At 33.5% G+C, this 17,250-nt stretch overlaps 1 protein-coding gene across 3 annotated transcripts in view; it reads left to right on the forward strand.

Annotated features, from left to right (window-relative positions):
- SNTG1 (syntrophin gamma 1) overlaps positions 1-17,250 on the forward strand; it is an 883,016-nt gene that overhangs the window by 575,661 nt on the left and 290,105 nt on the right. For all 3 annotated transcript variants that reach the window (XM_025394077.1, XM_025394078.1, XM_025394076.1), the window contains one exon: positions 14,150-14,252. In XM_025394077.1, coding sequence (XP_025249862.1) covers positions 14,150-14,252 — 103 coding nt within the window. The remainder of the gene's footprint in view (positions 1-14,149; positions 14,253-17,250) is intronic.

The following is a 17,250-nucleotide window of genomic DNA, read 5'->3' on the forward strand; positions in this document are numbered from 1 at the left end:
TATGTATTAAATATTGAAGAGTCCCATAAAGTGCCTGCATCTTGTACAATTTGATAACTATCTTAGTGGTTTTTACAGTTATCCTATGTCTGACATTTTTGTGCATAGCAGACCTCTCTGAAGGCTGAAATTTAAAATAATCATGAAGTGATAGAATGGATCTATGTACTTTTTTCATGTATTTAGCAACATATAAGGCAGACAGTTTTCTCGCTACTCATTTAATACGTTATGTTTGGCATACACACATCTAATTTTAAGTGTTTAAAATTACTGGACTCTCAAAGAAACCACTGTTTTCTTGTGGTGGTACAGCTGTGTTTCTCCCCATGCAGGCTTCAGTCGCCATGAAAGTGCTAGCACAGCTCACTCCATGGTGGCCCTAACAATGCTGCTAATGGTATCAGGGTATTTATACTGTACTCAGTGTATATCAAAGGGGATGGCATTTAAAATTCAGAATAGCATGTTCAAATGACTCACGCAATGGACTGAAATGACAGTATATGGCAGGGAACAGTGTAAGCAGTTCTGCAATATTTACTTCTTAGTTCCATGTTGTGCAAACATTTTGTGATAATGTGCATAAACAAATATTTAGCAACTGTATTCTGAAGCTGCGAATCTAATGTGGGCGTGATAGGGTTTACCTTTGTTTTCAGATCTTGATAATTCTTTATGCTTGAAGTAACCTATACAAAATTCTATTCAAATAAGGATAAGTGTTATGACTTCTTTCTTTTTCTTCACAAATTCTACTTAAATATGGTACGTAGTTTTCAAGCTAAACATTTATATAGCTATGGTTTTACTATTATGAATTTAGAGTAAATATGTGTATAAGTTATTTCCATCTAATGTGGTTATATCAAATATGTGTGAGGCTTTATGTAAACTTATGTAAACACTCTGGATTTTCTTTCTTTCTTTCTTTCTTTCTTTCTTTCTTTCTTTCTTTCTTTCTTTCTTTCTTTCTTTCTTTCTTTCTTTCTTTCTTTCTTTCTTTCTTTCTTTCTTTGAGATGGAGTTTCACTCTTGTCACCCAGGCTGGAGAGCAATAGCACAATCTCAGTTCACTGCAACCTAAGGCTCCCAGGTTCAAGCGAGTATCCTGCCTCAGCCTCCCAAGTAGCTGGGATTACAGACATGCAGCACCATTCCTGGCTAATTTTTTGTATTTAGTAAAGACAGGGTTTCACCATGTTCGTCAGGCTGGTCTCGAACTCATGACCTCAGGTGATCTGCCCACCTCGGTCTCCCAAAGCAGTGGGATTAGAGGTGTGAGCTTCCATGCCCAGCCTGGATTTTCTTGATATAGACATGTTCTCCACTTCAGTATCCTGCCTGAAATATATCGTATTTATGTATAAGAAATATGTTGGGCCTGGCACAGTGGTTCATGCCTATAATCCCAGCACTTTGGGAGACCGAGGCACATGGATTGTCCGAGTGCCTGTCCAACAGTAGAAATCCCGTCTCTATTAAAAATACAAAATTAGCCATACGTGGTGGTGCATGCCTGCAATTCTACCTACTTGGGAGCCTGAGACAGGAGAATCGCTTGAACTCAGGAAGAGGAGGTTGCAGTGAGCTGAGATCGTGCCATCACACTCCAACCTCGGCAACAAGAGAGAGACTCCATCTCAAAGAAAAAAGGAAAAAAGGAAAAGAAGGAAATATGCTATAACCTTTCAGTCTCTAAAACATGTCCTTTCCTTCCATCTGCAAGATTTGAACTGAGTATACTTCATTTCATGTGCAATGACTGCATTTTATAAATATACTGTCTGTCGTTGAAGGAAGGTGTACAGACATTCAACATGGGTCTGACTTAAGTATGTTGGGGCCTCAGTAAACACGTGATTACATTTGATTTTATAATGGAAACTTTGCTCATTTGAGGAAGTCACTGGTAGTTTCTGAGGTGTGACGAAGAAGGCACTGTAGAAACTTGTTGAAAAACTGCTGGGGCCATAAGATTGTGTGTGCAGGGTTGCCTAGGCTTTGTCGGTTTCCTTGTTTGTTGTATCACACTAAGCAATGAGACAACTGCACCACATTTCAGTGATGTCAGTATTATTAGCACAGAAGCTAAAAATACACTGTGACTACCTTTTATGCAGACTAGATTTGGGCCTGGGTTTTTTACATAATGCTATTTACTTTTACAAACTTTTCTTATGCCTTTTTTTTTCCTTTTAAGTGGTTGTAAACATTTGTCTTCCCATCAGCTTAGAAGTCTCTAGAACTAAACGGCTTTATCAACTTCATTTCTTCATTGCATATTCTGTGTTACTTTATATGGTGTTTCAAATGTGATAGACATTTGATATATGTTTGCTGAGTTAATTTAAACTCTGCTTCTTGATCTCAAAAGAAAATATACACAAATAAGTAACTTAAACAAATGGAGTCTTATCAATGTGGAAAGAAGCTACTTAGTCCATTCTCTCTTGTTTACTGTATCTAGGTAGAGTCTTCCTTCTCCTCAGAACTAGGGCCGTGAAGTGGTGCTGTGCAGCTGGGCTCTACAGATAAAGACCCATGTAGCAGTTGATAGGTGATGATCGTCCTGAAATTGCTATGAGAGTAAAATATGTTTTTTTAAGAAATTCTGCAAGATTTGCCACTGACTATTTTAAGAGGAAGGCACAGTGGAAAAAAATGGAGAACTCATGTTTACATGTAGTTTTACTTGTCAGTCTACCATATATGAGGTGCTATGTTTGAGCAAGTCACTTAGTTTTTCAATGTTTCCAAAGAGTCTAGCACGCCCTTTATCTAAGTATCTGTATGGCAAACATGCTTACCTCCTTCTATCCTTTGGTCGGAAATCCTATGAATTTGTCCTACCTTCACTGATCTATTTAAAATAACTCTCCACACAGCTCTGTTCTTGCTTGTCTGCTCTGCCTGCCGTTTTCCTTGCCTAAGAGCACCTCTCAACGTCTCCCTTTCTAGGCTTTCGTATTGTCTACTTTGTGCTCACCTAATGTCTATCTTCCATCACCTGTTCCTGCCCCTTGAAAATGAGTGCTAGGCAATGACACGATAACAGCAAGCCATGTTATTGACAGACAGATTCCAAGAGTCCAGCATGACACTTGGCCCATAAAATGTATTCATTAAAAAGTTATTAATAAATAAATATAATGAAATCTTTTTTATTGTACTTTAAGTTCTGGGATAAATGTGCAGAACGTGCAGGTTTGTTACATAGATATACACATGCCATGGTGGTTTGCTGCACCCATCAATCCATAATTTACATTAGGTATTTCTCCTAATGCTGTCCCTCCCCTAGCACGCCACCCTCAACAGGCCCCAGTGTGTGATATTCCCCTCCCTGTGTCCATGTGTTCTCATTGTTCAACTCCCATTTATGAGTGAGAACATGTGGTGTTTGGTTTTCTGTTCCTGTGTTACCTTGCTGAGAATGATGGATTCCAGCTTCATCCATGTCCCTGCAAAGGACATGAACTCATCCTTTTTTATGGCTGCATAGTATTCCATGGTGTATATGCACCACATTTTCTTTATCCAGTCTATCATTGATGGACATTTGGGTTGGCTCCATCTTCGCTGTTGCAAACAGTGCTGCAATAAACATATGTGTGCAGGCGTCTTTATAACAGAATGATTTATAAGCCTTTGGGTATATACCCAGTAATGGGATTGCTGGGTCAAATGATATTTATGGTTCTAGATCCTTGAGGAATCGCCACACTGTTTTCCACAATGGCTGAAGTAATTTACACTCCCACTAACAGTGTGAAAATGTTCCTATCTCTCCACATCTGCTCCAACATCTTATGTTTCCTGACCTTTTAATGATTGCCATTCTAACTGGCATGAGATGGTATCTCATTGTGGTTTTGATTTGCATTTCTCTGATGACCTGTGATGATGAGCTGATGATGAGCTGCATAAATGTCTTCTTTTGAGAAGTGTCTGTTCCTATCCTTTGCCCACTTTTTGATGAAGTTGTTTGCATTTTCTTGTAAATTTGTTTAAGTTCTTTGTAGATTTAGGATATTAGCCCTTTGCCAGATGGATAGATTGCAAAAATTTTCTCCCATTCTGTAGGTTGCCTGTTCACGCTGATGATAGTTTCTTTGGCTGTGCAGAAGCTCTTTAGTTTAACCGAATTTGTCAGTTTTGGCTTTTGTTGCCATTGCTTTTGGTGTTTTAATCATGAATTCTTTGCCCATGCCTATGTCCTGAATTGTAATGCCTAGGTTTTCTTCTGGAGTTTTTATGGTTTTAGGTCTTACGTTTAAGTCTTTAATCCATCTTGAGTTAATTTTTGTATAAGGTATAAGGAAGGGATCCAGTTTCAGTTTTCTGCATACTGGTACCAAAACAGATATATAGACCAGTGGAACAGAACAGAGGCCTCAGAAATAACACCACACATCAACAGCCATATGGTCTTTGACAAACTTGACAAAAACAAGCAACGGGGAAAGGATTTCCTATTTAATAAATGGTGTTGGGAAAACTGGCTAGCCATATGCAGAAAACAGAACTCTTAAGGTAGTAGAATATGTGGAAATACGAATGGGGATTTTGGAGCATGATGGTACAACCAATTCCAAGTTACTGTAGTTTTTAAAACTCTGGACCTTCTACGTATGTCGTCCTTTAGATGATATATTCTGTACTGAGATCATCCAACCAAAAACAAATGAATGAATGCCTTACATATTCCTGAATGAACTTTTGAAGAGCTTTTGAAAGACTGACCTCAAACCATGTAGGAAACTAAGACGGAAATTGTGCAGACTTTTCTAATGTTTGTAATACTGTATTTAGGTTCTTTTTCTATTTTATTTTAAGGAGTACATTTGGAAATTCAAAAACAATTGACGAACCTTCAATTAGTGTATTAAATGCAGGAGAATTCTGCATTTTGGGCACCTTCCTAATATGCTTTATCATTTAGTACTTTGACTTGAGTGGTGTTGATTAAACATTTGACCAATAATTATGTTTTTATAAATCTACTGTACAAACTATACAGAGTTTAAGATTTAAGATACAGCTTCTAAGGTCAACACTGTATATACATGTATAATTTTAAAAAAGATTTTGTATAAATTTTCTATTTATATAGATAATATTTTTCACTTGTACATATTGAGAGTATTTAATATACTTTTATGTAAATAAAGGCAACTGGTAATTGCTGAAAAAAATAAAAAATAATAAAACCATGTCAACTACAGTCAGGTACCAAATAAAGACGACCATTATCTCCATTGTTTTTCAACAATATTTTATGAGTTCCAGCAAATACAGGCAAATAAAAAATTGAAATTTCTTTTAGACATATTAAAGAGAGCCCTAAGTTGGAGAGTTGGGGGGAGAGGGCATGCCAGGGAATTTTTTTTTTCTATTCCTACTTTTCTTAGAGTTTTCATTAGGAATTCCTGCTCAATTTGACCAAACATCCTTTCAGAATCTTTCATTGAAGGCAGAAACATGTAAATATATATATATACACACACACATGCATACACACACACACACACACACATATGTACACACACACACAACTTTTTGAGGAAATTAATTATATTCATAATAATTCCTGGATATTTATTCAGGATTTCTCTTTTGAAATGAAGACCACTTGCTCATAGCAAAATTTCATTTCTCACTTTCTGAATTCCATATGTATTCAAAATACAGTATTGGCATATATATTTATATTAATAATTGTCTCTTGTTTATTTCATTCATACTACTATGTCTGCCTTTATTTTTAATTTTAATTTAAATTTATTTTAATAAAATGGTTTGAAGATACATGATTTCCTACTGGAATCATCTCTTCTTTAAGAATTAGATAAAACTTTAAGAATTAGATAAAAATTTTATCCCTCTGTTCCTGATGCTTTTTCAAAGTAGAAATTTTATCAGTTTTAATGGATCTTGAGCTACTCAGTTGGCCATATAACAATTAAAATAAAAAAGGAAATGTTGCTTGAGTTATTGAGGAAATCATCTTGGAATTACAACAAATGCTGAAATAGTATTTCCATAGCCACATAAACTAGCTAATAATGTATTTTACTTCAATTAAAGTTTAACTCAGAAGGATATGTCTCCTTATGCACTTTTATTATATAGAATCTTGTTTTAGTTGAGTCTTTGAAAACAATGAATTATTTTCAGTCATAACCTTAAATATTAAGTCATTACCTTAAATAAGTACAATTTTATCAAATGTTTCAATATTCTTGTGTAACTAAAGTAAGTGGCTCTTTTCTATATTGAAATTCAATAATTTATTATTGTATTATGATTAGTTTCACTAAGATTTGTTATTTTTGTTAGAGCTGAGAGCTGAAACCGTATTCTTAATTGTAATAAATAATTATCAAAATCAAACATTATTGCATAATTATACACTATTTTAGGCTGAAATTTTAGGAATGCTGAAATTTTAAGTTATTCATAGTTCCTTCTTTCATCATGTAACCAGATGGACGTTCTTGCTGGGACTTTTCATTTTAAATGACATAAAATTTAGACTAGAAATGTCTATTGAAATATTCCTATTTCATTTCTATATATTTATGAAGTATTTTTAAAAATTTAAATGCAGAGAAACATAATAAAATGAATGAATGCACACAATGCCTCCTCAGGAACATCACATTACCTTCCTTGTGCTATTATGTCGACAATAATCTGACTCCCCATCCCTAACGTGATGTATTTCTAGCTTTTCCAGCTCTGTCCTGTATCCTGTGTTTTTTGTTTTTTTTTTTTCAGTTGTTTCCTCCACATTCTCAATTATATTTGACTTCACATAGTTGATTAATCCACTACTTCCAAAAGTTATGTGATAAGGTTTTCTTAGATGCAGCTCTATACCCTACTTTCCAGCAGGGAAATTTCTGCTAATACACTTGATTTACTTTCCAGTCCAACAGTACCAGCTCTTGTGAACATTACAGACTCATTTCTTGCTTGAATGCTTCTCTCTTAAGAAGGACTTATCTCCTGCCCATGGCTAGCAACTGCCATGACCCTGTGAGCAATCTGCAGTTGTGAATGTATACGCCTGCAGGAAACCACAGAAGGGCAGTATGCTCCCTCACCCTGCCACCAGAATACTTCTCTGCAAACCTGAATGTGCTAGTAGCTACACAATGGCAGGATGACTCCCTAACCCTGGCATGAAAGCCTTTACATTACAGTTTCAACCAAAGCTGTCACCTAGTAATACCAGTAATAAGCCAGCTTCTTATTTCTCCTTCAGTTCATAAACCAGTGCATTAAAAAAAAAAAATGATTCATTTATTTGGTTTCCACATATAGTCACTATTTTAGAGTGAACAGTCAAGCATGTTATAGTTTCTGGATTAGTCTATTTTATCTGCAAAGTGATCTGTTTCAATATCAACCCTCAAGGTCATTTTTAAGATCCTTTTCAGATAGGATCCAGAATAAGGAAATAATTTACTTACGTCAAGTGGGATAAGTCCAATGTTAATGTCACATTCTAGGTGACTGTTTTCCATCATTGTTACTAGTGGGCAGAAATACGTCAATCTGACTCTCTTAAGATCAAAGTCTTACTTGATTTCCTGATATCATGTGAGGTCAGTAACTATGATCCTCACAGACTAATCTTCCTGCCCTTGCTGTCTGTGAAGGGAGGTGTGTGCGTGTTTCCTGATGTGTGCTTAAAATATGCATAGACAAAGCAGCAGTGCCTTCTTTTTATTAATTAAAAGCAAGCTCAGCTATGGGCATCCTTGGCTTTATATTCCAGAGTAGTGGCAGCTAGCTAAATTCCTCCTTAGAATCTCATAGAAGTTAGAATGGCCTCCAAGGGGAAATCAGAAAGGGCAAAGAACCAAAAAACGTTGTATGAACTTTTCTTCTTAATAGATGAATGGAACTTAAGAATTTTCAGTTCATGAACTGAGTCGTTAGATTTGTAGTGGTTTTAATATTAGATTAAATCCATAAATATCTATTTGAATTTAATTTCTCTTTTCTATTCTTATTGATTGTCACCATTTATCAATCCTCTTGCTTGGGTACTCACCTATAGCAGTTTGAGAGAATAACTGTGCTAATACTTTATCTGATTAAAATTCACAACATTTTATTTGAATTATAAAATGTGAATGAAAGTAAAAAGGACAACTGGATTTATTGGTAATTTCTGATTTGGCAGGAAGAATTCATTCATTATTATTCAAGATATAGAACCTATATTTTCCAACCTGACAGTATCAGGCTGATATAATATGCATTTAAACCATAGAAGAAAAACTGAAAAAATATACTATCTCAACCCTATTCCTTGAAAAGATTAATAATCCTGAATTAATTAAAAAATGTGTATTTGTCAAAGACTTAAAATTATGTTTACACAGATACTCATAAGTGACCTTATATTTTAAAAAATCATTATCTCTTTAGGGTGAGTTTTTATTATTGTTTAACATTCTTATATTTTTCACTTATACTTGAAAAAAACTTTAAGATTGAAGCACAAATGTAAAGCTTTAAAAGTAAAGCAATTGTCCATTGCCTATTTCGTAGGCAACCATATTTAACCTATACAGGTCATATTTTTCCCATATCTACACCCATATTCACATATTCCTATATTTATATACTTATTCAAAATTGATTTTCATACCATTATTTCTTTTTGTTTAATCCTAGATATTATCTATTTTACACTTACTATAGAATATGAGTACTTATCTTTTTCCACTGCACCATATATTTTATCAGAAATTCTCAATATTGTCATATAATATTGATTATATTAATATTTAGAGGTTATAATATAATGTCAATACAAATACAGAAGCCAAGTTCATAAATTCATTCTTAGCCAAAAAAAGTAAAAGAAATAACACTGGAACTTTCAACGAGATTGTCCTGAATCTATAGAAAAATAAGGCAGAATTGATATCTTCACAGTACTGTGTCCAGCAATCTATAACATAAAATACCCACCAACACAATCAAGATAATAAAATACTCATTTGCCCTAAAAGTTTAATCTTGCCACTGTATAATCTGTCCTTCTGCCTCTTCTCTTCTCCTCAATCCCTGAACAATCGCTAATCTGCTTTGTGGCACTATACATTTGTTTACATTTTCTACAATTTTATGTAAATGTAATCCTGTAGTTGGTAGTATGTTTTCTGGCTTCTTTCACTTAATATAATTATTTTATATTTATTCACCTGGTATCATGTGCCCATCACTCATTCATTTTTTCTTATTATTGTAGAGTCACACTCCATTATAAGGATATACTTGAGTTTGTTTACCCATTTACCTTCTGATGGACATTTGAGTTTTCTAAATTTTCTGATTAAAAATACAGCTGCCATGAATATTCATGAAAAGTATTTGTAAGGACATTTACTTTCATTTCTCTTGGATAAATTTCTAAAAATTAATTTACTGGATCATGTAGTATGGCATGTTTCAATTTTATGAAATTGCTAAATTATTTTCTAAAATCATTGTAACATTTAAAATTTTTATTCTTAGTCTCTGAGCGGTCCAGTTCCTCCAAAACCTTACACGCACTTAGTATCTGAGGCATATATAATTTGGACATTTCAGAAGATTTATAGTGGTATCTCATTATAGTTTTAATTTACATTTCCCTAATTATGTTAAGCATATTTTCATGCACTTATTTGCCATCAACATAAGTTCAAGGATATACCTGCCTAAGATTTTTTCTCATGTTTTATTAGGTCATTTGTATTATTATTGAGTTTTGAGTGTTTTAAAATATATTCCAGGTGTATATTATTTATCAGAAAAAGATTTACAAATATTTTCTCAAAGTTTGTGACTCTCTTAAAAGCATATTGTGTAAAAAACAATGGTTCAATTTTGATTACTCCCAACTTAACAATTTGTGTTTTTACGGGATGTACTTTGGATTAATAACTACAAAAATAAATCCTGCCTCAATGCCACATGGTTTTCTCCAAAGTTTCCTTCTAGAAGTTTTATAAGCTTAGACTTTACATTCACGTGATTGATTCACTCTGAAGTAGTATTAGTATGTCATGTAAGGTATAGATCAAAGCTCCTTTTTTTTTCTAATGAAGATTTGAAATTGTCCCAGCACAATTTGTTAAAAAGATTTTACTTTCTCTACTTCATTGCAATATTGTTGAAAAATAGTTGTTTATTTTTGTTTGCATTTATTTCTAGACACATTTTATATTATATTATATTACATTATATTATATTAATTATATTACATCATATTATATTATTATTTTATTTTATTTTATCTATGTTTTTGATAGCACAATGTCTTGATGATTATAGTATTTTTATATCTCTTAAAATCAAACGATGTTGGTGTAATAGCTTTGTTTTTATATTCCAAAGGTAGTTTGGTTATCCTGGATTTTTTAAATTTCCACATGAATTTTAATAACAGTTTGTCAATTTTTATTAAAAAGTCTGCTGGGATTCTCATATGTCAATTAGAGTAGATAAATATTGAATTTTGTGACACATATATTTAAATGTTTAAAAATTACTCATAGCAATGTTTTGTATACAGGGCTTTTACTACTTTTGTTAGACTGATACATAAATATTTCATGATTTTGGTGATTTTATAAATTTTTTAAATTAGAAATTCTGATTTTTTATAAAGAAATATAATTATTTTATATTTATCTTATTTCCTGAAACCCTGCTAAAAAGATTAGTTATGATTAGTTCCAGGAGATTTTTATTTCTTTTTTTTTTTTTTGGTAGATTCTAGTGCACTTTTTTGTCAGCCATCATGTCATCTGCAGATAGATGCTTTTGTACTTTCTTTTCAAATATAGATAACTACTTTTTTTCTCTATATTGCCCTGCCTAGTACCTTTATGGAAATGTTGACTTAAAGTAGATAGTGTGGATATTCTTTTATTTTTTCTAAACTGAAGTCATTAAGGCCTTTAGTCTTTTACCATTTAGTAATGATATTACTTGTAGGTTTTTTTTTATAGCTTTCCCTCTGTCAGTTTGAGGAAGTTCTGTTCTACCATTACTTTGTTTAAAGCATTCAACAGATATGAATTTTGAATATTGCCAAATGTTTTTTGATATTTCAACTTAGGTTTTTATGTGGTTAATTACACCAATTGATTTTCTAATGTTAAACCAACCTTGTATTCCTGGATTAAACTTCAGTTGATCATGTTGTATTATCTGATTTGCATTGATCATTGTTTGATTTGTTAAAATATTTAATAATATTTACATAAGTCTTTTATCTGGCTCCTTTTAAAAGTTTTAAAAGTTTGTTCTTTTTTATCTTTAGTTTGCAAAATTTTAATTATGATGTGTCAGTGTAGATTTATTTGGCAGGATCCTTTCGAGGTTTGTTAAGTTTCTTAAATCTGTGGGCTCATATCTGTCATCCAATTTGAGAAATTTTCCGACATTATATGTTTAAATACTCTTTCAGTCCCTCTTCTTTCTCCTCTCTTCTGTGACTCATATGATATTCATTTTATATATTTTGTTACTATCCTTCAGGTTATTTTTTCTTTCTTTCTTTTTCTTTTTTTTTTTGGTCTATATAGTCTTTATTGTTCAGATTAGGTGAATTATATTTTTCTGTCCTCATCTTTGTTACTTCTACTCTCTTTCATTCCTACTTTGTTATTGAACTATCCCCAAGTGTTTTTAAAATTTATGAAAAAAATATTTGTGTAATATCTATTTGGATATTACAACATAACTTATTTTTTTGCTGAGATTTTATAATTTTTCACTTGAATCAAAAAAACTTGTAATTTCTTATGGCATCATTTTTGTTGATTGCTTCAAAATCCTTGTCAGAGAGTTCCAATATGTGATTTATCTCATTGGTATTAGTAGATTACTTCTTCCCTTTAAAATTGTGATTTTTCTGGTTCTCAATATGATATATAAGTTTTACTATATCCTGGTCATTTTGTTTATTATGTTAGGTGACTGCCTCTTACTTGAGATTTCTTTTTTTAAGCAGAAATTTACTATTTAGCTAACGGGTTTGTGGACCATGATTCCACTTACGACATATGTTTTAGAGCCGTTTGGTGCTGCTTTTTCTGACTGATTTATCTCGTATTAATGGGCACCCACTGTTCCCTGCTGGGATAGTCTGAAGGGATGGAAAAAGTTTTCCCAGGTCAGTGCTGGTTATGGAGGGTTCCTCCCTGCTGTAGAGGAGGTAGGATAATGGGGACTTTGGAGCAGGTCTATCTTTGCTGGTACTCTCTGCTAGGACGGTGTCTCTAGGCGGGGGAGGGTAGTCTCAGGATCTTCACAAAGCAGCCTCTTTCACTGGGCACGTATGAGGAGGTACCACTGCCAGTGTTCCCGGTTACACAGTGCCTCTGAGTGGGGCAGAGTATTCTCACACCCAGGGAGAAGGCTAGCACTTCTGCTGGCTTCCAGGTGTCACCACTCACTGATGTTTGTGGTCCTGCCTGGTATTAGTGGAGCTCTCTTACAATCCAGAGGTAGTATGAGCCTATCTAGCATGCTGTCTGTTTTAATGATGGGGCGGAGAAAATGCCCGGCCTGTTTGGTGTTCCTCTGTTTGGTGGAGCAGGTAATGTATCCGGTCTCTGTGCTGTTCAGTGCTGTCCTGAGACCCGTAATCAGGTTTTCCTTCTCCTTCCGTCTTTCAGAGTTCTTATTTGGTTGTCTCTTCTCTTTTCTTCAGTGTTTACAGTTGTACTTCTTGGGGGGGAGCAGAGAGAGATGAGCTTGTCCTTTTAAAAAAAATTATGTATGTATGTATGTATGTATGTATGTATGTATGTATTGACGGAGTTTCGCTCTTGCTGCCCAGGGTGGAGTGCAGAGGTGTGGTGTCGGCTCACTGCAACCTCTGCCTCCCAGGTTCAAACGATTCTCCTGCCTCAGCCTCCCGAGTAGCTGGGATTACAGATGCCTGCCACCAAGACCTGCTAATTTTTTTTTTTCCGTATTTTTAGTAGAGACGGAGGTTTTACCATTTTGGCTAGCCTGGTCTCGAATTGCAGACCTCAGGTGATCCACCTGCTTCGGTCTCCCAAAGTATTGGGATTACAGGCACCAGCCACCACGCCCAGCCATCTGTGCCATCTTGTCAGGACCAGAAGTCATTGTAAATTGGCTTTAAGTAGCCAATTCTTTAATGATTTGTGGTTGAACAATTTTTCAGTGTATTTAACAAGGTATATTTCCATGTTTATTAACTGTTTTTTCACTGATTATTCTTGTCTTCTTATTTTACATGACAGTTTAAAATCAAAAATATATTAATATCTTTTTCAGGTGTGTTTGGTATAAATAACTCTTCAGCTTCTTTGTTCTTTTAGTTTTTTAAACAATTTTTAAGTTTTTACAATGCTTATATTTTTAGATATGATTTTTGGAGGCATTGAAATTATTTTAACTGGAAGAACTGGACTTACTTATTCTATAATTTAAAAAATGTTGAGAGTCATTGATAATAACAGACTTCAACATTATATAACAACCGATGCTATTGATAATAACAGGTTTGCAGGGAAAAGAAAATATTAAGTAGAAGATGTAATGCCAATTTTTTTTTTGCAAGAGGATTAGAGTGAATTGGGTCAATTTGATTTAATCTGAATTAGTACTCTGGTCAACATTGGCAGAATCAGATTTTTATGCTTTTAGAATAATTTTCTCTTATATCTTAGCCTATTTTATCTTGCATAATTGATGCTCCAAAGCTTATTCAATTTATTGGTGCATAATAGATGTTCAACAATTATTAATATTTACTAATAAATACAGTGTCCTGAACATTATATCTGTCTTTCTGTGGACTTCATGATTCGTCATATTGCCTAATATAGACTATAAATTCAAGAAGATCTCAATAAGTATGAATGGAAGATGCACATTGTATATAAACAGGGGATCACAAATTGTGACAAGAGGATGCACATTAATGACTCTTACTGCAATGATAAATAATTACCTCCCTCTATCTTTTATAAAATGCTTCTGACCACTAGGGAAAAATGGAAGGTGGAAAAAACAACCAATAATTTAAAGGCTTTGCCATCATATAAAATGATAAATGTAATGATAGTTTTATTCTTTTTATTCTTTTTTTTAGGTTCAGGTTCTTCGGAATGCTGGAGAAGAAGTGACTCTAACAGTGTCATTTTTAAAAAGAGCACCTGCTTTCCTCAAACTCCCATTGAATGAAGATTGTGCATGTAAGCATTTTGAAAGAATAGATAAAAGTGCTCACATCATTATAGCTACATAATTATTATTTTGACAATAATTGGTGATTTCTTCTTAAAGTTGAAATTTTTTCGTGACTGTAAATATCTTTATGTTACAAAGTGTTCTACTAACCCTTATGAAAAGGAAACAGATTTTTTTTCTTCAAGTATAGAATCACCACATTATAGTTTTTTTTTTTCTAACCTACAATTGGAGAAGTATTACTTGTTTTAAAAATAAGCATCATATCAAATATCATGTATGCATTATGCATATCTATTAAATTTCATCAGAATACTTGGTGAATGTATTTTCTCTAACTAAAAATTACTATTAAGCAAGAATGTGTGCTTAAGTTAATCTGATGAGAGAATATAAGAAAAGCGTTTGCCTTTGTGGGAATGTACTAATTTACATAGAACTACTTAAAAAGTTATTTGTCAACTTTATTTTCTGGATGCATTTTCTAAAATGAAATGTATATTATCTAATATTTTTGCTGAAAAATTGAAGAATAATATATTTTTCACTGAGACATAATTTGTATGCAATAAAATGCAAATATCTTGCACAATCGGAGCAGTTCTGAAAAGGCACACATTTGCTTAATCCACTTCCTGCAATCATAAAACTGTTCCCAGTAAATAACAGCCCAGAAATGACTACTCACTTACACTCTCTTCTTCACACATTATTTCACTTCTTCTAGAACTTTATAGAATGGAATTCTACTTTTTTAAATTTTTTATTCTGGCTTCTTTCTTTATGAATAATTTCCTTCAGATTCACTTATGCTACATATTTCTTAGTTTATTCATTTATATTGCTGTTTATTATTCCATTGTACGAATGTATTACATTTATTAATGCATCTTTCTGTTGAAGATACCAGCACCGTTTCCAGTATTTTGCTATAATAAGCTGCTGGACACATTACTTATATTTTAAGTTCAGAGGTACAAGTGCACGGTTGTTACATAGGTAAACTTGTGTCATGGGGGTTCATTGTACACAAACCAGTTATTAAGCTTAGTGACCATTAGTTACTTATCCTGATCTTGTCCCTCCTCCAACCCTACATCCCACCGAAAGGCCACAGTGTGTGTGGTTCCCCTCTATTTGTCTATGTGTTCTCATCATATTGCTCTCACTTATAAGTGAGAATGTGAAGTATTTGATTTTCTGTTCCTGTGTTAGTTTGCTAAGGATAATGGCCTCCAGCTCCATCCATTCATGTCCCTGCAGTGGACATGATCTCATTCTTTTATTATGGTGGCATAGTATTTCATGGTGTATATGTACATTTTTGTTATCCATTATATTACTGAAGGGCATTTAGGTTGATTCCATGTCTTTACTATTGTGAATAGTGCTGCAATGAACGTACGCATGCATGTGTCTTTATAATAGAATGATTTATATGTTTCGAGTATATACCATTTGACCCAGCAATCCCATCACTGGAAGCTTCTTGTATAAGGGTTTTGGCAGTTTTATAATTTTATTTTAGTACAATAAATACCTAAGAATGGAATTGCTGAGTGACTATATAGATGTATAATTAACTTGTTAATAAATTGCCAAATTTAGAGGGGTGCAGCGGCCCATGTCTGTAATCCCAACATTTTGAGAAGCCGAGGCTGGAAGATCATCTAAGCTCAGGAGCTCAAGACCAACCTGAACAACATGTTAAAATGCCATCTCTACCAAAAAATAAAATAAAATAAAATAAAAATAAAATAAAATTCACCAGGCATGGTGGCATGTGCCCGTGGTTCCAGCTACTTGGGAGGCTGAGGTGGGAGGATGGTTTGAGCCTGGTAGGCTGAGGATGCAGTGAACTGAGATCATGCCACTGTACTCCAGCCTGGGTGACAGAGTGAGACCCGGTTTCAAAAATAAATAAATAAATATAAATAAATTGCGAAATTTATTTCCAAAGCGAGCATATTTTTTATTGTGGGAAATAACACATAACATAAAATTCACCATCTTTACCATTTTAAGTGTTCAGAAGAGTAGTCTTAAGTCTATGTATGTTAGTGTGTAACATATCTCTAGAAACTTTTGATATTGCAAAATGGAAATTCTATACCCCTTAAACTATTCCCTGTTTTCCTCAGAGTCACCCCCTGGCAAACACCATTGTACTTTATGTTTATAAGAATTTGACCACTTTAGTCACCTTGTGCACTTGGAATAATCCAGTATTGTTCTTTCTGTGATTAGCTTATTTCACTTAGCATAATGTTCTTAAGACTCATCTGTGTTGTAGAATATGACAAAATTTCATTCCTATGTGAGATTGAATAACATTCCTTTGTATGCATATACCACATTTTCTTTATTCAACCTTTATTCAAACCTTGAACAGTGAGCATTTAGGTTGGTTATTCTTTGTTATTGTGAATAATGCTGCAATGAACATGAGTGTACAAATACCTTTCACAACTCTGCTTTCAGTTATTTTGGATATACACTCAGAAGTGGGATTCCTGGATCATATGATAATTCTATTTTTAGTTTTTTGAAGAATGACCATACTGTTTTCCATAGCAGCTACATTATTTTACACTCTAAGTAACAGAGGCAAAGGTTCCAATTTCTACATATCCTCACCAGCACTTCTTATTTTCTGTTTTTTACTTCGTTTTGTTTTGGTTTTGGTAGTGGCCATTCTAATGGTTGTCAGGTGATAACTCACTGTGGTTTTGATTTGAATTTCTCTGATAATCAGTAATGCTAAGCGTCTTTTCACATATTTATTGACCATTAGCATATTTTCTTTGAAGACATGTCTATTCAAGTCTTCTATCCAGTTTTAAATCTGGTTATTTATTTTGCTGTTGTTGAGTTGTAAGAATTCTTTAGATACTCTGGCTATTAACGTATTATCAGACATATGGTTTGAAAATATTTGTTCCCATTTCAAAAGTTGCTGTTTCACTCTGCTGATCATTTTATTTATTTTACAAAAATTTTAAT

This window comes from Theropithecus gelada, chromosome 8 (genome assembly GCF_003255815.1).
Source record: "Theropithecus gelada isolate Dixy chromosome 8, Tgel_1.0, whole genome shotgun sequence".
NCBI lineage: Eukaryota > Metazoa > Chordata > Mammalia > Primates > Cercopithecidae > Theropithecus > Theropithecus gelada.